Below are 23,724 nucleotides of genomic sequence, written 5' to 3'. Positions count from 1 at the left end.
TGATGGGAGAGGGAGACTGGCTTGACTCCCCTCCCTCACCCCATTCAGCCCAATCCGTTTGCTTGGCGGCTGCGCCTTGCCTTGGAGTCTTGGGCGCAGTGGAACGTGTCTCTCCCATGTTTCCCTTAATTAGGATGTGGCAAACTTTTCTCGTTCCCTCCCACCGGCTTTGGTTTAGTAATCAGACCTACATGAGTCACGCCAAACACGCAGCCCCCTCCTACCCGAGTGACAACAAGACAGCGTACTCCAGGCTCTTGTCCCTTTAAAATCCGAATCCAAAGGGGTAATGATTTATCAAACGTGTATTATCAGGAAGATGTCAAACGAAGGGCACCTTGCTTCCCACTGACGCAAACCCGGCCTTTCCCGGGGAGATATAGAAAGCGCCTCTTGTTCCAGGACCAAACCTAGACCAGTAGCGGGGGTTTTACTCTTACTCTACGGTTCAATCTGTTGTCCGCATCAGACATGGTGAGTGCTTGCTTTTATTCTCTATAGAAGAAAGGTGGATGTGGGGGTAAGCATGGCAGGCTCGTTTGGGGTATTTCATTTTGGAAATATCTGTGCGATAGGCGAGAGATAGAGAACCATTTTCGAAGGCATAGGTTCAGGTATTCACACTTGGGAGCTTTGCCTGAGGGCAGAGGAGGTTTTTTCCCAACTCCCTTGTGCTTCTCGGGCACCAGATCTCGGGTGCTGTCCGTGGTGCTGAAACCCAAGATTCCTGCAGCTGCGAGTCTCTCTGGGTCTTGGAGGCAATTGAGAATGCCCACTGGAGACCAGGTATTGGGTTTGGTGCACTTAAACTTAGGCTGTGCGTTTGTGAAGCGGGTTAGAGCCAAAGGGAAACCCACTGCTGGCAAGTCTTTGGGTTTCAATAGGGAGAAAGAAAATGAAAATTATTGGTGGGTTTTGGTCCTCAGTCAAGCAAGAGTAGGGTGGGTAAGATTATTTATTATATTCTCGGGAATGGACAACAAAATAATTTTTTTAATTGGCAAGATCCGTGTACATTGTAGGGGTCTGGGATCAAGTGTAGAGAATGTAATGGTCAAAGCCAGATACCACGTGTTTCTCATCTATTTTATTGTTTTAATGGTAGGCTGGGTTTTTTTTTTTTTTTTTTTTTTTGGTGGTAATATTTTGATTTAAAAAAGAAACCTTTATCCTTGACTTTGCTACTTGGGCGACCAAGGTAGGTTGGGGTGCTGGAGTTTGAATTTACTCGTGTGGCTTCCAGTCTTGGCCTACCCCAGAGCATGTTTTGTGATCACAGCTTGTCTATAGGGGGGGAAAAGGCAATGTGCATTGTTGAATGGCAAAGGAAATGGGGCGGAAAATTAAAGAATCCTTCCACAATGGGGAAGGGGATGTGGCACCCACAGCCTTGATTTGAAATCCACAGAGGGTAGGGAGCTCCTGGCTGTAGGGTTATTTCTGTATTGCCCACCTCGTTCCTCTTGCCAAAACACGGGCTTCTGTGTTAGTTCATCCTCCTCCACCCGGGGTTACGGACGGATCTGGCGAGTGGAGAAACGCCGTTTGTTACCCTGACTATTTTGTGCCTGGACCTGGAGTGCGTGCATCTGTGTATGCAGATCCATATATTTTATTTTTAATGCTGCAGTGACTTTTTGTTTGTTTGTTTGTTTGTTTGCTTTGCACGAACTTCACATTGTGTTTGCAGGATTGCAGTGCTTCCAAAGAAATGAATAAACAACCAGCCAACATCTTGGAGGCAGCAGTGCCAGGCCACAGGGATAGCCCTCGAGCACCTAGGACCAGCCCTGAGCAGGATCTTCCTGCGGCGGCCCCAGTGCCTGTCCAGCCGCCACGTGTGCCCAGGTCGGCTTCCACCGGCGCCCAAACTTTCCAGTCTGCGGATGCGAGAGCCTGCGAGGCCCAGCAGCCGGGAGTAGGTTTTTGTAAACTCAGCGGCCCCCGGGCACAAGCGACCTCCGCGGCCCTCCGGGACTTAAGCGAAGGGCACAGCTCACAGGCCAGTCCCCCTTCCGGGGCCGCTGGGGCTGGCAACGCTCTGCACTGCAAGATTCCAGCTCTGCGTGGCCCGGAGGAGGACGTGAACGTGAGTGTGGGCAAGGGCACGCTGGAACACAACAACACCCCAGCCGTGGGCTGGGTGAATATGAGCCAGAGCACAGTGGTGTTGGGTACCGATGGTATCGCGTCGGTACTCCCGGGCAGCGTGGCCACCACTGCCATACCGGTAAGCAGGTCGCAAGCGGACCCCCACTGCCTGCGGCTCACCAACTGCGCGAAGGGAGCTGGGCCCTGGCGGGTGCACGTCTGCTGATGTTGAAACGGGTTGGCAATGCCAGGTGGTGGATGCTGGAGGCAGCTTTGGGGCTTCGGAAGCTCGCACTGCTGGGGGCGAGGGGGTGGTGGTCAGTTAAGGTTTGGGGTGTGTGTGCAGCGATTGATCTTGCCAGCAAGGTTCAGACTTGCCCTTTCAAGCCTCAGCGGCAGAACCGGTGAGGACCCGTTAAATAAAAGAAGATGGATTCTGCATCTTGCAACAAACGATGGAGTCCCCATCCTATCAGTGTCTTGAGTCCTTTATGTTCTTTAAAAATAAAAACTCCAATTTAGAAGAAAGCACTGAGAGAAGCCTGGGGTGGTATGGGAGGGGGATGTAGCTTATTCTGCGGGCTTTCCCCTGTGAACCAATTTTACTACCCAAGAACTCTTAATGAGGTGCTGCTGATCAGGGTCTCTTAACCTGGGCCCTTCTAAACCCCAGTATCTGATTTTTTAAAATCCCCCTAACATAGGCCCTCTGGCCCTCTGACTTATACATGGTCAGATCAGGTTCTTCCCACTTGGGTATCCCCTTAACCAAAGATAGTTTTTTTAAAAAAGCTGTATAGAGTGAATCTCTGGACCAGGGATAAAGACAGTCTTTCCTTCTTAAAGGTTTGTGTTTCATTTCACCTCAGTGATTTCTCTTCCTTCTCTGATCCCCCCAACCCCACTCCCTCGCTGTTTCAGGGACTTTCTCTTTCCTTTCCTTGGCCTTCCTTTCCTCTAGCTCCCTCTTAGCCCTGCAGTTCTGGGCTAGGTGTGTGGCCAGAGCCCAGAGTGGACCAGATAGACCTGTGCAATGTAGGGTTCGCAGACCTTTCTGTCTCTAATAATCTGTATCCTCAACTCCACTCACATAGTAGGAACTCAGCCACCCAGTCGTCAGGGTAACTAGAAACAGCCTTGTATTTACATGTTTCTTTGATTTGGAATTTCTCTCTAGAATACTGTTCTGCATATATTAGGTGCTTTTAATGGCATGTGCCCAACAGCAGAGTAGAAAATACGTTTCAGGATGCACCCCCCTTTACCTCTGCACTGCGACAAAAACAGCTGGGGCTCCCTTACTCTGGCATCCGTGTTGGGGGGTGGGGCTAGGGGTGGAGCCGGTGTGTGGGAGGAACTGTAAGTAGGGGGGTTAAGCAAGGCTGCCAGGTCTGAGAGTACCAATGTTCCAGTCCCTTCTGACAACCAGTCTGCCCTTCCCCAGCCCATAGGCCATCTTCGGTCTTGACCATTACTGCTTTATTCTCCACGACCTGGGGAACCCCCGTGAAGTACTCCAAGCTGTCCTTTGCTAGGTGAAGGCTGACTAGGTAGCAGGGTACCTCAATGTCTGGGTGTCAGGAGCACAGAGTTCACACAAGGTGCCCTCCCCATTCATTTTGCGGAGGCTTTCTAGAATCAGGTCCGTGTGAGCTTGGAGACATGGGCCTAGAGATTCACAGACTATGTAAGTTGGCAGATGCCCCAGAGACAAATATTTAGTCCCCCACATTGTCCAGACATAGACACGGGCTGAGCCCCAACAGTGAACAGGGATTCGTTCTGCTTAGCAGCAAGGTCTAGATCAGAAGTATGGTTTTGGTTGTCCTGTTTCTTACCACATTAGCCTTCTGTTCTTTCTCCTGTGTCAACTCCAATTCTCCATCCTGCCCGTTTCCCTTGTTCCAGGGTTGAAGGATGCATCTTTTAAATTTTGCTGACCAGGCAGGTTTTTGCCTCCAAGTTTTGGCAGAGAAATGTGAGGAAGGGGCTCTGGCTGGCTCGAAGCGTTGCAATTCTTATTTCTGCCACACATTTTAAAGAAAGGGCTGAGGGTGTATGCAGGGAGGGGTTCTGTGGGGTGGGGAAGGAATTTGTTCGGAGCCTGCTTGCTGGGAACTTCAGGCATGATACTGGGAGTCTGCTTGCTAAATGAACTCCTGGCCACAGGTTGGGTATGAAGGGACTGATGTGCTTGGGGAAGGCTGCTTGCTGGTGTGCCTTGACTGTAGGATTTAGGAAACCGGGTCAGAGGTCTGATTAAAGTGAATCTTTAGAATAAAATGGGGGGCCTGCTTGCTGAGACACTCCGTGCAGGGGTGAGGGGTAAGGGCTCTGCTCTAGACGCATCCTTTCTTCAGATTTGGGATCTTGCTTGCCGATGCATCCTATGTGGGAAATTGGGGATCTGCTTGCGGGGGAAGGACCCTCAGCTGTTGGGGGGAGGGCCGAATGGGGCCTGCTGAGGACGTACGTGGGTTTGCTGTCCGACAATGTGCTTTTCCGCCCTCAGGAGGACGAGCAAGGGGATGAGAATAAAGCCCGAGGGAACTGGTCCAGCAAACTGGACTTCATCCTGTCCATGGTGGGGTACGCAGTGGGGCTGGGCAATGTTTGGAGGTTTCCTTACCTGGCCTTCCAGAACGGGGGAGGTACGGCTTTTCAGCTCTTTCCGCCTGCAAAGGGGGCGGGCGCTGGAGGGGCGGGGCGGGTCTTCCGAAGACCTTAGGCAGAGGTTGGGAGGGAAGCTTGGGGTAACCTGGTCCTCTGCAGGTCGGACTGCAGGAGTTACTGGAACCCGCTGGATTTCAGAGTGGACATGGACTTAGCTGAGGTGTAGGCCTCACTCACTCAGGCTCTCTCCTGGCCCAGACGGGGGACTGGGTCTCCAGCCAAATGTACACGGAAGCAGGGATGTTCGAATTCAAGTTAAACACCGATTAGTCAGGAAGTGAGTGCTCCCTCGCAGGAAATGCACTTTAGAGCCCGATGCCCTGCGGTCCTGAAGGTCGAACGTGGCTTACGATTGTAACTGGGAAATCCACGCTTCCTCCTTATTTGGAGACTGCGCAAGAACAACCTTGGCGGAATGCAGGGTGCAAGAGCAGTAGGGGAGCTTGGGGTGTACTTTCTTGCTGGGCAGTCTCTCAGGAGTAACCCACCCTAACACCCCCTTTCTTGGGAAGAGGTGGGAGATATTTTGATCTTAGTGAGATCATTTAGCAAAGATGAATCTCTTCCCGAGTGTGTCCTCACTGTGTGAAAGATGCTGCCTTTGAAAGAAGAGTGGGGATGCCAAGGAGCATGGAATAGAACTCACTGGATCTTGAATGTACCCACCAGGAAGGGACCCTATAAAGTCAGGGTTCCTAGGCTTGCCACCAAAGGTCCAGGCAAGGGAGGCCGGCTGCTCGCCCCAGGCCAGCTGAAAAGGACCCTCCAGGAATTCACATCTCTATTGGACCAAAAGTGCAAGGGATGCACCCCTGACCCATTCCTCTCTGGCCTGGTTTTAGGTCTGCTCCAGAAACCCCATGCTGCAGCAGGGAACAGTTACTGTGTAAAATAGAAATTACCCTCCCCCCACCCCCTGTCCTTGTAGTTCTGAGTAAGAGGTGTTGACAAGTACTGATACCGACGACTACAGAGTGTTTGGATCAGGGGCGTCCCGATGTAGCGCCCAGACTGGGGTTTCCATTCCCCCCCCCCCCCCCGCCCCAGCAGGCAATGCCAAGGCCTGAGTGCAGGGGTGAGGTGCCGTTCTGGGGGGGGGGGGGGCTGCAGGGATGGGGGTGGGAAGTGTTTTACGCGTGGTGGGTGGAGCGAGGGGAGGGATTCAAGAAGAGTGCTTTTACCCCCGGAAAGTGCCCGCCCTTGTTTCACAGGGCCCTGAAGAGGGCCGAGGAGAAAAGCAGAGGCTTTGTCCGCAGTGCGGCTCAGGTGCCTCAAAGCAGGCAGCAAGTGAGGGAAGCGCCCTCACACAATGAATATAAATAAATAAATATACATATATGCATATATATGTACATATATATATATGTATATATATATATATATATATATATATATATATATATATATAATTTTTATCTAGAGAGAATAGAGGAGGAACCCAAGCCTACACCCTAGTAGTTCCTGGCCTCTATTGGAACCTTCCTGATTTCGAGGCTTTGGCAGAAAACTTTCTGCCAGACTGAAGCAGGGAGAAGTCAGGGGAAGGGTGGGGGTGAGGAAGTAGCTTCCTCAGCTGAACACAGCCTTCTGGATTCTATTATCCGATTATCTCTAGTGCCCCAATTGACCTTGATGCCTGTGAGGGCATTTCCTGGTAATTCTCACCAGGCCTGAAATATCCTTGCAGAGAAAGAATTCCCCAGAACCCAGTAAGGCTAGGTATTAAAGCCTCCTTCAGGCCTCTGAGGAATAGAGTTGAAGGAGAAACACTTCTGAGGGCTCAGTCTAGAGGTTACAGCCACATAAATATTCGAAAGAGAAGGGTGCTTGTGGGGCAAGGCACTGTGGGAAGACTTCTCCCCTAGAAGGAGGACTAAGTTCTGGGCAGAGAAGGAAGTTATGTGAAGATGCTGCTGCTTGTGGGTGATGGTGTACCCGAGTGGAAGGGCATCCAGCTGTCCGAAGACTTAGCAGGTCAAGCTCTAGTGAGGTGAAGGTTTGTGATTTCACCAGATTACTGTGCAGGAGGCTCACAAATACTGCCTAGCTGAGGGCCTAGGTATGAATGGGATTCTACCAAATCTGCCTCCAGTGAAAGGCACAGATTTGTGACACAGTGTTTAATTTGCAAGTGGGGGTGGGGATCGAAGCACCGTTAAGAACACAAAACCATTCTTCGCATGCAACTTGTCTGGTGGGAAACTGAGGCAAGTACCGTAATCCCATGTCTAGCTTTATGGTTTTGGAACAAGGCCCTAAACTGGCCGGTGGGTGCCTTCTGTCTGGGATTTTAAGCTTCTTCAGTTTATTTTTAAGGAAACCAGCCCCAGACCAGAAGGTTAAGTTGGGCCAGAACCCTGCTTATGTCTCCTGACTCGTCCTTCCTACTTTCTTTCCAAGGCGCTTTCCTTATCCCTTACCTGATGATGCTGGCGCTGGCTGGCTTACCTATCTTCTTCTTAGAGGTGTCCCTGGGCCAGTTTGCCAGCCAGGGTCCTGTGTCTGTGTGGAAGGCCATCCCAGCTCTGCAGGGTGAGTCTAGTTCTCTTCTCTGCCTTCCCCGTCACCTTAAGGAGGGACACCTACGCCCTTTCACACACCCCCCCCCATCGTTCCTGTCCTCCTGAGGTCCTTGGCAGAATATCTCCATTTCCCTGGTAGAGTGTGTATGCATCCCCAGGGAGCCTCTCGGTGGGCGTGGTTCTTGCTTGGGGCTTGGGATGCGGCCAACGCAGGCAGTTCTTCACCTTTGCAGGCTGTGGCATCGCGATGCTCATCATCTCCGTCCTCATAGCGATTTACTACAACGTCATCATCTGCTACACGCTCTTCTACCTGTTTGCCTCCTTCGTGTCCGTGCTGCCCTGGGGCTCCTGCAACAACCCGTGGAACACGCCAGAGTGCAAAGACAAAACCAAACTTTTACTAGGTAAGTTTGGGCTCGACAGAGATACACACAGGGCGGCGGTGACTTAAGGGGCAGGCCAGGCCCTGGGCGCACAGAGGTGACGTCAAACATCCAAACATACTTCTAACGTTTAAGAAAACTCACACCGAAAGGATGGGAGTCAGAAAAGTCCTGTTTGCTCCCAGAGAGCTGGTGTGTTTGCTAAATGTTCTGGGTTAACATCCCTGTGTGGGACGCTTGCTTTATTAGAGTGGGAAATTTGCATTTTAACCAATTGCTTTGTTGAGTATCTGTCCATCTGGCTGTGGTCTGGGAGGGAGTTAGGAGCCCTCTCTGGCTTTGTTGTTGTTGTTTTGCCAAGAGATCCTGAGATCCTCGGTGCGCAGTTCTCAATAATAATGGCACAGGAACCCTACACGTGTGATCCCCTAAGCTCTGACTGCAGACTCTGCCCCAGACTCTGTTAGAAACAAATGTGTGTAGGAGGAGGCCCAAGGAGAGGACTGCCTGCTATGGGGAGAAAGGGAAGTTGTGCTGCGTGTGAGAACCACTGCATCCAAGAGTCGGGGTCCGTTTTAGCTTATTGGGTAGAAGGAAGAGATGTCAGGAGGCCCAGGAAGCAGAGATAATGACCGGAGTCTGTAGTTCACCTTCTGATGTTTACAAGAGGAAAGATGGGATATGAGAGCAGCTGTGAATGTGTAAAATCCACGAGTGTGTATGTGTGTGTGTGTATGTATGTATGTATGTATTTGTGTGTATGTCTGTGTATGTGTTTGTATGTGTCTGTGTGTATGTGTGTATGTGTATGCTTGTGTATATGTATGTGTGTATGTGTGTCTCTGTGTGTATATGTGTGTCTGTATGTATATATGTTTGTGTATGTGTATGTATGTATGTGTGTATCTGTTGGTGTGTATGTGTGTGTGTATGTATGTATGTGTATGTCTGTGTGTAAGTATGTGTGTAAGTATGTGTATATATGTGTGTGTATGTATATATGTGTGTATGTGTCTCTGTGTGTATGTATCTATGTGTGTATGTATATATATGTATGCATGTGTGTATGTGTGTTTATGTGTCTTTGTGTCTGTGTATGTGTGTATATGTACGTGTGTGTATGTGTATATATGTGTGTGTAAGTGTGTATATGTGGTGTGTGTATGTGTCTTTGTGTTTGTGTGTGTGTATGTGTGTGTATGTGTCTGTATGTGTGTGTATGTGTGTCTGTATGTGTGTGTATGTATGTGTATATATGTGTGTGTAAGTGTGTATATGTGGTGTGTGTATATGTCTTTGTGTTTGTGTGTGTGTATGTGTGTGTGTGTATGTATATGTATATGTATATGTGTGTATGTGTGTATATGTATATGTGTGTATGTGTGTCTGTATGTGTGTGTATATATGTGTGTATGTGTGTGTATGTGTATATGTGTGTGTGTGTGTATATGTATATGTGTGTATGTGTGTATATGTATGTATGTGTGTGTGCTTCAGCTAGTGTCAACCACTGTGGAAAACTATGATTATTTTAATGGGTATCAGTAAACAAGAGGTCTCTCCCAAGTTTTTCATGTAAGGTGACCAGTTGCACGTGATCTCTGTGATTTGTTCTAACATTCACCTCCCAAACCAGTTCTTTCCCCTACAGTGCCCAGACCTTGCAGAACTTAGAAATTATTTGCCCCTGTGGGCGTGTTTACAGCATAGAGATCATCCCTGCTGTATTAGTTCCTTTTCGGCTGCTATGATAAAACACTGTGACCAAAGGTGACTTCTATAAGGGTGAGTTTATTTTACCTTGTGGTAAATAGGAGTCCACTGTGAGGGGAAGGCATGGCAATAATCTGCAGGCATGGTCGAAGAAGCAGGAGCTGAGAGATCACATCAGGAAACATAGAATACACTGAAAATGGGGTGTCAGTGCTCACTTGCTGTGAAGAGACACCATGACCATGACAACTCATAAAGGAAAGCATAAAGTGGGGCTTACTTATAGTTCCAGAGGCTTTGTCCATTATCGTCAGGGCAGGGAGCATGGCAGCATGCAACCAGAGAGCTGGGGAAGTAACTGAGAGTTCTACAACCAAATCCCGCAGGTGTGCAATGTTTGCATAGAAGGGAATCATCTCTACTGCTCCTCTTTTTTGTTCTTATTCAAAACTTCTTTAGGTGAAGTCTGGGTGGTGTGTGTGTGTGTGTGAGACATATATGTGTTTGTAAAAGTACTACAGTAGAAATTATGTTCTTAGATGTGGGACAATAATTTGAGACTACTACAGGCAGCAGGAAGAGAGAGACACTGGCTTTGGTGTGTGCTTTTGAAACCTTAAAGCCCACCCAGTGAAGCACTTCCTCCAATGAGGCCACACCTACTCCAAAGCCACACCTCCTAAACCTTCTCAAGTAGTGCCACTCCCTGATGTCTAAGAATTCAGATATATGAGCCCATAGGGGATATCCTTATTCATACCATCACATGTGCAATGCTATAAACCCTTAAACCTGCTCCCAGTCATGTACTTCCTCCAGCAAGGCCACGCCTCCTAAACTTCCCCAAACAGCACCACCTAATGGGGACCAAGTGCTCATATACATGAATCTATGGAAGACATCTTGCATTGAAGTCAACACATGTCCTGTAGTCCCATAGTCCCAGTCCCATATCTAAGGACATAGTAACACTGTAGTGTTTTTTCACATATGTGCATGTTATGCATGCGCATGTATACATGCGTGCACATACACACACACACACACACACACACACACACACACACACCTCATACCTAGCCTCTACCTGAAATGTTTTTCAATAATAGCAAAAGAGAGAAACAATAAAGATGCTTTCCTTCAGTCTAAAGTGTGCACATCTGGGAAGTGCTCAGGAGTGAGACTTACACAGGTTCCCAAGGATGTCAGTCACTTAAGGAACAAATGTGAATTAAATATCAGACTGTGTTGGTGACCCTGGGGATCAGAATTTTTCTTGCTGTTGGGGACTGAACACAGACTTGTAAGTCACCACTGAGTAACACCCTCCCCGCCTCCAGAATAGTTTTTGACAATGTGGACCATACTTGGTTTTAGAATAGGGTGGCCCACCTTCTTTGCCCCATGCAGTGGTTACCTCAAAAAAAATTCTGTGATCTTGGAGAGACTCACTTTGTAGCTCTTCACAGAAACAGAGGCAGCAATCAGATGTCAGAATATCTACTTGGAAACAATTACCAAGTTCAGGCCAAGCACACTTTCCAGGAATTGCAGTCTGAGTGGAGAAAACTCAGGTCATGACCCATCCCAGAGTCTAGCTTGCCTTTGCCAGAATAGGACTGGAACAGAAGTCTCATTCCTAGAGTTTGTGCTAGATCAAGCTGTTGCTTTGATCTAGGAGCCAAGGCTGCTTTCTAGAGCTTAACTAAGGGACCATATGGTCACAGTCCTGCAGCCGTCCCCAGGTGGGAGTCATTCAGAGATATACAGTCCTCTATCAATAGGTTCATGATTAGCAGGGTAGCTTCTTAGCACGTAGTAAGGACAGTCGCCTTCACTGCGTGGTGATCTCTCTGGGAAGCTCTTCCGTTGATTTGCCGGTGTTATTATACACAACAAGCCTACACGGGCAACCCGTTGTTTCCTTGGGGGGAAAAACCTTTTGTATAAGCTCCGAATTAGGTGTCTGGTCGGACTTGGGGGCTGGAGTCTGAGTATGCATGCCTTTTAAGGCCACGGACTTACCCCAGGGCACAGACAATGGGCACAGTTTTTTGATTATTCCCAGGAGTCTATGGATGAGTCAGAGCTTACAGCATTCTTAGCCACTGTTTTGCTTTTTTTTTTTGTTCATTAAACAAAGTATCAATACTGTCCCACCCCCCTCTCTGTACCCCAACCCCTCAGCCTGCATTACCTGCACTTGGATGAGTTCTATACCTGGGGTCAAGTTCTCTTTGGTAGGGGTTTCAATCCTGTTGGGGATTTGAGGTGACGTAGAAAGGTAAGAGTAGCCTGACCTACAGAGATACAAGTTGCTTTAAAGCCTTTCTGCTTGGTCCAGCTGTTGGGAATTCAGACAATAGCTTTTCCCATGCTATCTCCGAGATGAATACACCAAACCAGGCTTCTTTGGGAAATGGACCTGCTATCTCCTCTCCACCACAGTGTTCCCCCTAGGCACACTGCCTCAACCCTGTAACCACCTCCTTTTCACATCATATAAATGGCTGAACATTATGAAGCTCCCTCCCACACAGTGGGTGGAGGGTTGTCCATGTCTGGTGCATGCACTGTGCCCACTCCAGCCTGAGACCAGCCCTGGCGCTCTACAGATAGAACACGCCCAGTCATTTCATCTTCCTTCCCGTTTTTATTAAGACAAGGCCTTGGTCTGTAGTTCAGACGGCAATCCTCCTGTCTCAGTTTCCTGCGACACTAGATACAGCTTGTAGGACAGGCTGCCCAGGCTGACTCAGCCCTCCAAGGATCTGCAATGGAGGACAGTTTGTCCCTACGCCACGGAATGAGTTCAGCCACTGTTTTGTTCAAACAGGGCCTTAGCTAGGTCAGCTCAAATGGGAACAGTATAAACACCATTTCTATTTCTGGAATGGCTTAATTTTCATTAGAACTTTAATTAAATGATCCCTTTTCTCCCCGGTCTTTCCTGAGCTTCCATTTATTAATAATTGCCCGAGTAAAGAGAATCCCATTCCAACAGCTTTCCAATTTAGCTGATCATTATCGCCGTTCTTTGTTCGGGGTTGCTGGGCCACAGAGCTCTGATGAGATGGCTTTTCAGGCGGACAGATAGGGCGGAAAGCCGGGAAGCACGCTCCTGCCATCCAGTGGCGAGAAGAGATATTGCAGGAGGCTCGATGCTGCTGGTGGCTTTGCAACATCGCGGTGGGAACCTGGAACTGACCTTAGGAAGCTACACTGGGCTGGTGGTGTTCCCCTGGGCATCCGCCGGTCTAAGGAGTCTTTAGGCAATTTTGGAAGCAAGCAGGGATCCCTGAGCTCTGAGTGGATGGGTTGCTTTTCATCAGGAAAAGCCAGAATTAAGTCCTGTGGTTATTTGCGCCAAAAGTTGCCGAGTGGAACTTTAATCACCTGGTTCAGGTTGCTTCTGGGGGAAGAAAAAAATCTTCCCCAGTAAAGATTTGATAGTTGTTCAGTCTGGAATCATTCTGAAACTGTTTTGTTTTGTTTTGTTTCTGTTGTTGTTGTTTTAATTAAAGAAGCGAATATTGAAGAGGCAGGTTCTAGACACCTAAAAATAGATCCTCAGCCTGAGATTTAGCAAAGCCAGTTTTGGTTTTTCTTCGGGGTTAAGACTACTGGTGTTTGGTGAGCAGCTACAGTGGATGGCTTTCTACCAGCAAAGAATGGCCCCAGGAAGTTATTATCAGTGAGAGAGAGAGAGAGAGAGAGAGAGAAAGAGAGAGAGAGAGAGAGAGAGAGAGAGGAGGGAGGGAGAGGGAGGGAGGGAGGGAGGAAGGGAGAGAGAGACAAACAGAGAGAGAGACAGAGAGAGTCAGAGAGAGAGAGGGAGAGAGAGACAGAGAGATACAGAGAGACATCAGACACACACACACACACACACACACACACATACACACAGAGAGAGGGGGGGAGGGAGAGAGAGTGAGGGAGGGAGAGACAGACAGAGAGACAGAGAGAGTCAGAGAGAGAGGGAGAGACAGAGAGAGACAGAGAGACAGAGAGACAGAGAGACATCACACACACACACACACACAGAGAGAGAGAGAGAGAGAGAGAGAGAGAGAGAGAGAAGGAGAGAGAGTTCTGAGGAACCCATATCAGAAGGGGGAGGGGTTTACCACTGTTAATTGAATCTTGCTCGGTTGAGATAAGGTTGATCTCACACTCCTGGCAGCCTTCCTGTCTCAGCCTGTCACATGCCAGGGTCACAGATGTGCACCAGCACACAGGGTCTCATGTGCTGCTGAGGACCAAGCCGGAGGCTGAGCAACATCACCAGCCTGTGTTGTTGGAATCTTTGTTCAGCATTCTGAGACGATTAGGGGTGGTGCTTTCGGGGGAGGGGGGGCAGCAGGTAACTGAGGCAGGCCAGCGAGTTCCTGGAGAGTGAGATGAAGCACTATCTGCTGCGTGGTCAGGTATAACGGTGAAGATTATTACTGCTAGGATGTATGGAGTGTTTTTAAACCTCTCATCTCACTTAATTTGGTTCCTACAATAGCCCAGTGAATGAGATCCATCCAGCTCCAGCAGTTGGAGGCGCCCTCAGGCCTGGTGGAAGCCTGAGCCCTTGACTCTTGGCCTGTAGCTGCACTCACAGAAGGCGTGGCTTGGGGATAGGGCACAGCGCACCTTCACTGCTTGAGTTTTTATCACGGTGTGGAGAACAGTTTTAACTCATTCTCCACAGTCTACTAACGGAAGAAGACATGCAGACTCACTTTCTGCATGTGGGTCTGAAAAGGCTATCAGATGGGTGGGGACAACTCCGTCTGCTGCTCCTGTCATTCCGCATTTATGCCTTGGGCTCTCTCTCATCCTGGACTCTCTAGGCACCTGAACTTATGAGCCCTGCTGTGTACTCCAGAGCAGGGTAGATCAGAGTGAGGATTCCAAAACAGTGAGTGCCCCATTTCCGACAGGACTTTCCACCTTGGCAAGTGGCTGCAGCTCCGGGTATCAGCTGATTCCAGGGCTTATCTCACAGGGGATGATGTAAGGCTTAGGGTCGTGGGCATAGACTTTTGCAGACACCCATGAGACCAATCTTCAGAGTGCCGGTTTTCCTGCTACTTCGTGCTTGGTAAACCTGTCTTTTGGGAATCCAGTGGGCTTGTTTATTCCAAATCCCTGCCCATTTTTATTTATTGTGTTCCTTTCTGTGGTGCTGGGAACAGAACCCGGGACCTTAGGCACGCTAGTTAGTGCCCTAGCACTGAGACAACCTCCAGCTGTGTGTCTATTATGATGCTGTTAGGAGCACACGGTGAAATGGTAGAAAGATCCTAGCTTCTTCCTATTGAGGATGAAGATTGAGCTAATCCATGCTTGCTGGGTCTAAGGAAGATGTCTTGAGTTGAGTCCAGCACGGTGCCTTGCTGTAGAAATTATTAAATGTCAACCTGGGGATTCTAACCCGCCTTTGATAACCTGCCTTTGATCATCCAGTTCCCAGATAAAAGACACTCAACTTTTATTATTTACAGTGAGCCATAATTAGCACTAGAGCTAGGCAGTGATCTACTCTCTATGCTATTAAAATCTATTTCATATAGGTAACTGTTACGGTAAATATGAAAAGGGTAGCTTAACCTTTTATCGACCCCCCCCTCGGTCTCACTCTGCGGACGCTGTTCTAGTTCGGAGCCAAGCACCCATTCAGTCCCCACACCGCTTGGCGCTCCAGGCTGCCTCTAAAGACTCAGGTGAGGTTCACTCCACCACCCCTGTTGTTTCTGTCCCTGTGGATACAATCGCCCTGCCCTGGCGTGTTTCTTTACCCCACTACCTAGCACAAACATGACTCCAAAGCCCAATAACTTTTCAAGCAGGATTATACATTAAATTCTCAATCCACAAACCCTCTACACAATAAGATTACACCCAGTAGACAAAGATACAGACTGCCTTTCTATACGAGATAAAAAAAAAACCTATAGAAACCCTTAAAAATATCCATATCTGCCTATCGCCAGTTAAGTCCACCTGGATCTAGATCCTCCTTCTCCAGCTCCATCTTGATTTTCTCCTGGAATCTCCTTTCTGCCTCCTGCCTCCACTTCTGCTCCTCGACCTTCCCCACCTATCTCTCTCCTGTCCAGTTATGTAACGCCTTAACATAAATCTACAGATAACTCCGCGTTATTACTTACTATGTGTCATTTGGGTTGCTCTTAACTCCAGTTGGCCAGTCCTCATGGCCATGATGTCTTGACCTCTAACCTATGGCATATTTCTTCACCCCTGATGATCTCCACAGATCTGAAGACCAGGAACTTAAGACCCTGCCTATCTTCTGCCTAGCTATTAGCTGTAGGCATCTTTATTCACCAACCAGGGAAAATTTGGGGGGGGGGCAAGGTTACACAGGGCACTTGTGTGTGTCAGATGGGTAAGTGCAGACTCATCCCTGGGGGCAACCAGGCCTCGGAGGCCAGCATTCAGCATCACACATCCATTGTCTTGTTGAAGGTCATTTAGCACACAGTGTGGTCACTATGTCTGCTAACCCCTTGTGAGGTTGGAAAGAAAACAGCAGCAAGAGTACCTTACTGTGTGTTGTCTTTATGACTAGGCAGTGCTTCTGAGCAGGGCTTAGGAAGAACCTCATTCAGGATGTCTTGGAAGTTGCCGTGAAGCTGGTCATAGCCTTAGAAGTTCTGACTCCTTTGCAGCCACCTCCCTAGGGGTTGCACTTGCAGATGTGAGCCACAACACCTGGTTTCATGTGGGGCCGGGAATTGAACCTGGGGTTTCCTGCTTGCCTGGCAATCAATCAACTGAGCTCTATTCCTGCCCCCTTCATCTTCCTGCCTCTATCTGACACATTCTGAGATTATAGGCTAGTGCTCCTGTCCCGGCCAGAGAGACTGCTAAAAAGCCTTCTGTAGCAACACCACTTAAGATCAAGCTGTGTCTTAACGTGTCACCTCTGTTTAAATTGATTTCTGTAACTGATATGCCTTCTGTAGTGTCCTAAGGATCTGGGTCTGAATTTTGATCTTATTACCTATAGGAGACTTCAGTAGTGTTATTGATATTTAAATGACCTTAATGACCTTTAAAAGCCCATTTCTTTATTGTAAAAATTAATTTTTTCCCCTAGACAGGGTCTTACTGTATTGCCCTGGATGACCTAAAACTTATTATATGGACCAGGCTGGCCTTGAACTCACTAAGATCCTCCTGTATCTGCTTCCTGAGTGCCGGGTTTAAAGACACAATTTTTTTCTTTTTTTAAAGATTCCAGGGTCACATAAATGTGAGGGTTTTTTTTTTTGTTTGTTTTTTGTTTTGTTTTGTTTTGTTTTGTTTTAATACAAGGCATTTCAGGGCTGGATAGTGTGGGGTAAGAAACTCACTCTGCCAATATTTTCCTGCTGGTCCGAAACGCTTGGAACTCTGGCTTCTTACCTGGGATGGGCAGAGAGCCCACTGTCTGTTCCCCATGCTTTCCTCATTGTTCCTGTTCCATCCTCTTCCTCTCCCGAACAGATTCCTGTGTCATCGGTGACCATCCCAAGATACAGATCAAGAACTCTACTTTCTGTATGTCTGCCTATCCGAACCTGACAATGGTTAACTTCACCAGCCAGGCCAATAAGACGTTCGTCAGTGGGAGCGAAGAGTACTTCAAGTAAGCTGTCCAGGAAGTTCTATAAGCCAGCCCAGGGGATGGTGTGACCCGAGCTGTGAGCCGGGAGGGGCGGTGGCCTCCCTTCATCCTTCGACCCTGATCAGAGAGGGAGATTGTGTCTGGTTGGGGCTTCCAAAAGCCATGTGCTGGCACTGTGGGACCGCACACAAGGGTGACTAAAGGCATGGATAAGAACAAGACTGGTGCTGTGGCAATCCACCATGTTGAAATAAGTTCTATCCTTGACTCATGTGACCCGTGCAGACATCTGCCGGTCAGGTCAGTCTGTCTATCTGCAACTGACTTCCAGGGACGAGAAGTCAAAAGTAAGAAAACCTGTAGGATCAGGTATTTAGTTTCAAGGAGGAAACAGACTTTCTTTCGTCCTCTCCTCTCTCCTTTCCTTCCCCCAGCTCTCCTTCCTTCCTTTTTTTTCTCCCTCTCTTTCTTCTCCCCTTCCTCATCCTTTTCTTCTTCCTTTCCTTTCTTCCCTTCTTTCCAGAAAGAGACTGTCTCTGTAGCCCTGGCTGGCTTGGACTCACTATGTGGTCCGGGTTAGTCTTGAACTCACAAGACTCCTCTTGCCTCAGTCTCTCTGGGGCTGGAATCACAGGCATGAGACCCCATGCCTCGCTGACTTTTGTCCTTTCTCTGTGTGCATCGTTGGATGCTGGCAGCAGGGCTCAGGATGACTCGAAGACCCTCGGCTGTTAAGTGCACTCGGTGAAGTGTTGGTGGAGGGAGGCAGTGTAGACACGGCCTGGAGGGGATCACAGTCTGGTCCAATCAAGCTGAGCTCCTACACTCATATGCCCTCTGATGTGAGCAGGATTGTAAGTGAGCAAAATAATAAGATGGAGAACGGGCTAAAGCAAGCTAAAGGGGCGCCTTCACGTAAGCTGGGGTGCTCGGCTCCCGCTATTTAGAGGTGATGTGAGTCAGTGCTGTGGGGTCTCAGGTAACCCAGTCTTGAGCTCTCTGTATAGTCCTCTGAGGTATAGTCCGCCTTACACTCTTAATCCTCCTGCCTCCATCCCCCACTCTGGGATGGCAGGCCTGCACCACCACGCCCTGTTCACACAGTGCTGGAGATTAAAAGCAGGATTGCACGAGTGCCAGGCTAGCACTCTACAGTGGGTACTTTAACATTTTAGCCAGTGCCAGCCTTGGAGCATGCCCAGTACAACTCACTACAAAGCAGAGGTGCATTGTGGGTGACTGCTTCCGGCCACCCCGACTTTGTAAAGTTGAGAAGTAAATAGTGCTCTGGTATAGAAATCATTCTTGACAAGTCCGACTTTCTTCTTCCTCTTCCTCCTCTTCTTCCTCTTTGTCTTTAAAAAAAGATATATGTATTTATTTGTGTGTGTGTTTATGCATATGTGTGTGTTTATGACTGCGTGAGTGTATGCATATGTAGCTATACTCCTGTAGAAGCTAGAAGGGGGCATTAGATATCCCCAGAGCTGGAATTTTAAGTATTTGTGGGCTGCTGGACTCCTCATGTGAGTGCTGGTACCCAGATTTCTCTCCTCAGGATTGTGGAGTCAGTGCTCTAACCACTGAACAATCCCCAAGTCCTCCCTTTCAGAATTTGTATTATATATATTTCAATCTATTTGTTTGTTTGTTTGTTTGTTTTTGTTTGCGAGAGGGTCTCGTGTAGCCCGGGCTGGGCTTGGACTTATATAGGTAAAGATGACCTTAAATTCCTGATCCTCCTGCCTCCACATTCTGAGTCCTGAGATTACAGCTGTGCTTTTTGCGTGGCAACTCCAGACGATGGTGCCTGTCTTTCACAGAATCAATCTACTGGTCCCACATGGCTTCCAGCTCAGTCAAAGAGATCAGCAAATGCTCAGTAGACAGCCTTAGGAAGGAGCCAGGTCCCCCAGCCTCTCTGGCCTGCCTGATGAGGTTCCCTGCCCAGAGGCTGTGGAAGAGGTGCGGGGTGTGCTTAAATCTCCTGGCTTGGATGCACTGAGCTGATGAGAGGTTGAAGCTTTCAGCTCTTCACTTCTCTTCTCCTTCTCTCCCTCCCTTCCTCCCTTCCTCCCTCCCTCCTTCCCTCCCTTCTTCCTTTCCTCCATCTTTCTCTTTCCTTCCCTCCTTTCCTTCCTCCTTCCTTCCCTCCTTTCCTCTTTCCTTCCTTCCCTTTTTTCCTCCTTCTCTCCCTTCTACCTTCCCTCCCTCCTTTCCACCCTCCTTCCCTCCCTTCCTCCCTTCCTCCATTCCTCCCTTCCTCTTTCCCTCCCTCCCTCCCTCCGTCCCTCCCTCCCTCTCTCCATTTTTATCTGATTTTTAGGTACTTTGTGCTGAAGATTTCTGCAGGGATTGAATATCCGGGTGAGATCAGGTGGCCCTTGGCCTTCTGCCTTTTCCTGGCTTGGGTGATTGTGTACGCATCGTTGGCAAAAGGAATTAAGACATCAGGAAAAGTAAGAACTTATCTGAGTTCTCTTTCTTTTCCCTTCCCCCTTCTTCCTCTTCTGACTTGTTTTGAGACTAGGTTATTCTTTCCATAGCTGAAGCCCCCCCCCCCCGGTTGTTTTTCCCCCCATGGTGTTTGTTGTGTAAGGTTGTCTCCACTTGAGGTGAGAAACTTGGCAGAACTTTTTAAAGTATTTATTTATGTATTTTATTTATATGAGTACACTGCAGCTGTCCTCAGACACACCAGAAGAAGGCATCAGATCTCATTACAGATGGTTGTGAGCCACCATGTGGGTACTGGGAACTAAACTCAGGACCTCTGGAAGAGCAGTCAGTGCTCTTAACTGCTGAGCCATCCCTCCAGCTTCCTTGGCAGAGCTTTTGATTTACTCTTAACTTTTATTTTATTGACTCTTAACCCCAGCAAATAAAAAGCCAATTTTCTCATGTCAGCTATTTTTGAGGACTTCTGTTTTCTCAGTTTGAAGGTGAAGGATGTTGGGCTGGCAGGTGTTTAAGGCCCTCTAGTTCCAACACTGTTCTTTCTGAGCACTTGCCGAAGGGGGGGCATGCATTCTCTAAGATCTGTTTACCAATCTGCAAAAACGGGAGCTGGGACTGAAGCCTAAGGACCCCACTGGCTCAGGATGAATCCTGCGGGGGCTTCAGGCAGATGCAGAATGCTAAAGGGACCACACAGCCACATCCAGGGTCACCTGTGCCTTTCTAATGTCCTTGCCTCACATGGATGGGACCTGGGCTGAGTGGCAGCTCCATCTTCTAAGGATGCTTAGCACAACCGGCTAAGCATTTGCTCTGCAAAAGTCCCACAAGCTACAGATGGAGATGGTGTGGTTAACTATGGTCCAGCAGAAAGGATGCAATCCCTTTCTAGCTTTACAACTATGGCAAGTCAATCTTGGGAATGTCTCTCCTAATACCCGGTAGGATTACCACAAGGGATAAGAATGCATGCCAAATACCTTGCCTATGGCCAGGTTTTACAAGAACTCGTTTCTTTCACCTTGTTATGAACAGCTGATGGACTAGACCAGATCCATGTTGGCATTGTCTCAGAAACAGTGACCTCATTAGGGAATCAGGAAGAATAGGCATCTTGTGGAAAGCTCTGTATGGAATACCAGCTGGTTTCTCCACAGGCATCAATAGTTTCGTAGCACCTGCCCCATGGGTCCCCTGTTCCCATCCACAGACAGAAGTTGTATGTAGCAGCAGGGGCATTTGCATGAAGTGTCAGGGTATCAGGTCCCCTAGCCTGTCAGCTCTCCTTATCACTGTGATTTTGGGATGTCCCAGGGTGCATCTGGGCCTTACTGTGCACATTTGCAAAACCCAGGGCTAAAATAAATATTCTGTAAGCTTCTTTTTGTTCGCTTGTTTTCGGGGCATCTCTGTGCAGTTGTAGCTGTCTTGGTGAGCACTGAACTCACAGAGACCCACCTATCTCTGCCTCCTAAGTGCTGCCTCCAAGTGTGTGTGCACCAGCATACCTAGACTCCTAAGAGTCTTTAAAGTTTCATTCATCTGTGCTTTCGGTGGAGTGGCATTTCAGTTAGCTCTTTCAAGTGACTAGGATCTAATCTTTGGGGGCAGATTTCATAGGCTTCAGGGAATAAAAAGTTTAAAGTAGTCTGGAGCATGTAGGCTTGTCATTGAGAACTGCCACACTAATCCTGGTTCACTGAGGAAAGTTTCCAATCAAAAAAAAAATCAATGGAGACGATGTTTCTCCCCTCTCAAAATGAGGACTGCTACCAGAAATAATGAACTGAAGTTTCTCATTCTGCCCTGGTTTGTTCTGATAGAAATCAAAGTTATCTGAGAGCCAGAGAGAATATGGGACTGAGTTGTTTATTTGTGATTGGCTCCTTTGCAATGAAGATTCCACAAGCAAGGCCCTGTCCAACAGAGATGCCTCTTTCCCAAAGTGATGTGAGCTCAGTTCCTCTAGTGCAGGACCTGAGGGGACAAAGTTGACCTTTTGGAGACATGGCCTTTGAGCTGGTAGAGCGCCACAGGTGATCAGTAGACCTCCTGGAGGGTCTGAAGGTCACAGGGTTCCTGGAGCTACTCTGTCTGCAAGTTCAAGCAGCACCATAAAGCTAACCTAATTAGCTGTCTGTGTGGGGCCCTGTTGTGAGGGAGGTGCCTGCAAAAGCCAGGTGACTGTTCACAGTCATTTCTGACTGTCCATATGAAGCAGGGGCAGGCAGAAGCCTGCCTGACCCAGACAAGCATCTCACAGGAAGTTTCCTCCTGCTCCTTGCTCACACCGAAGTGTAAGCCACATATTTCCCCTCTCGGTTCACCAGGAGCAAAGGAACTGGGTCACCTACACATGGGACCATGCACAGGAGGTAGGTGAGAAAAGTACCCAAGGTGTGAATTTAAGGAGACACTCACACCTCCCTTGCCTACGGTTAGCATCCAACACCCTCATCCCCCGCCCCCTGGTTTCTGGTCTGTCAGCTCACAGAATGACCCCAATGGAAATAATGGCTTTGGAGAGGCTTCAGTTTTGGGCCTTGGTTCAAGCTGGAAGTCCATGAATGAGATATTTAATCTTCTGTGAGATATTTAGCCTGGGTCTTAGCTTCTTTCTCTACAAGACTCATGTCACAACAGTCATGAGGGGCTCAGCTGACTAAGCTGATGTCAAGTGAGAGAGAGGGGTGTTGACGGTCCTCCCTGTAAGCCCCTATGGACCAGGAAGTCTCTTCTCTGGCCCTCCTGTAGGCTTTCCTTCCCACCAGCCCTGGGTCAGGTGTCCTCTGTTGCTCCCTCCCTAGCGAAGGTAAGAAGTGAGCCTGGCTGTGAACATGACTTGCCTTGGAGCAGCTCCTCTTCCAGTCTTGTCTCACAGCTGGGAGGTCAGTCTGGCCAGTCTGAGGTGGAGTGATTTTTTCTCAAGATGTCAGATGTCCTTGGGTTTTGAAATGTCTGTGTGCAGATGCGGGGTCTTCACTTTTTCTTCAGACTTCAAGCGGAGAGAAGCAAGTTTGGAGATGTAGGAGGGAGTCTTGGTTTTAGGGTTTCCATTATGTGAAGAGATACCAGGACCAAGGCAATTCCTATAAAGAACTGCGTTTAATTGGGGCTGGCTTACAGGTTCAGAGATTCAGTCCATTATCATCAAGAGCAGGGCAGCTTCCAGGCCGACATGGGCTGGAGGAGTTGAAAGTTCTACATCTTGTTCCAAAGACAAACAGGAGAAGACTGGCTCCCAAGCAGCTAAGAGAAGGAAGGGTCTCAAAGCCCACCCCCACACTGACACACTTCCTTCAACAAGGCCACACCTACTCCCACAAGGCCACACCTCCCAATAGTGCCATTCCCTGGACCAAGCATATTCAAACCACCACACAGGAGCTGGCTGAGGGCACTACCTCATCTCTGGGACCAGAAGGGTGAAGTGACTAGTCTTGCATAGGTCAGAGAAGAGGCATCACGGTCACTGTAGTGGTAGAGGGGGAGAGGTTCCAGACCCTTCTGGGCTGGAGCCAGAGAGTGGGAATGAGTTTGGCTTTCAGTGGTAGGGTGTTTCAGTGACTGACAGTTTACCTTTGGGGTCCTAAGCAGGCTCTCAGTCCTCTTTGCTTTTGATTGGCCCACCGTGCTCCTCCAGTACTCTGTGAGGAGCATGCAGCCATTGCCACCACAGATATGGGCACTTATATCCAGAGAGGCTTGGCCACTTCCCAAAGCAACCCAGCTCATAAGTGGAGGAGCCAGGATTTGAGCTCCAGACCCTGTGACTGTGGGTCTGCGCAGGCACAGACCGCCACCCTGTTGGTATTCCTTCTAGGCTCTGCCCAATAGTCCCTTTTAGAGCAAGCCAGGCCTACCTGGCTGCCCACTACCCGCTCAATCTCAAGAGGCTTGATTGACAGGTAAGAAAGTACCCCTGGTTTATGTTCATCCAAACACATCCCTAAGTTCTGCTAGTGTTCCCTCCATCTCTTCCAGAAGTACTTTGGGCCTCCCATGCTCTGACCTCCTCCTGAACCTCTAGATACCCATCTCCCCACCCTTGGCCTTCTGCCATCCTTGCTTTGAGTGGGCAGAGCATCACTTTTCAGTTCCTGCCTGCCTTGCTTGCTTGGACTCTTTGAGATTGCCTTCCTGCTCTGAGACCCAGCTTCAGACACTCCCAGGCTGGGTACTGCATACTTCCCTCGAGTCCTACAAGTTTCCTACAGCTGCCTGCTCAGCTCCTATTCAGATACCTGGGTCCTTACCA

The 23,724-nt window shown here is 48.7% G+C and overlaps 1 protein-coding gene across 1 annotated transcript in view; it reads left to right on the top strand.

Moving 5' to 3' along the window:
- Positions 1-1,696: 1,696 nt before the first annotated feature.
- SLC6A5 (solute carrier family 6 member 5) overlaps positions 1,697-23,724 on the top strand; it is a gene marked incomplete at its 3' end in the record, with an annotated part of 43,183 nt that continues 21,155 nt past the window's right edge. The window contains exons 1-6 of the mRNA XM_080908982.1: positions 1,697-2,230; positions 4,604-4,742; positions 7,165-7,296; positions 7,520-7,693; positions 16,889-17,030; positions 19,336-19,468. Coding sequence (XP_080765108.1) covers positions 1,712-2,230; positions 4,604-4,742; positions 7,165-7,296; positions 7,520-7,693; positions 16,889-17,030; positions 19,336-19,468 — 1,239 coding nt within the window. The 5' untranslated portion in view covers positions 1,697-1,711. The remainder of the gene's footprint in view (positions 2,231-4,603; positions 4,743-7,164; positions 7,297-7,519; positions 7,694-16,888; positions 17,031-19,335; positions 19,469-23,724) is intronic.

Source organism: Micromys minutus (assembly GCF_963924665.1).
Source record: "Micromys minutus genome assembly, chromosome: 32".
Classification (NCBI taxonomy): domain Eukaryota; kingdom Metazoa; phylum Chordata; class Mammalia; order Rodentia; family Muridae; genus Micromys; species Micromys minutus.
Note: the sequence above shows the minus strand (reverse complement) of the source record. Positions and strands in the feature narration are given on the sequence as shown.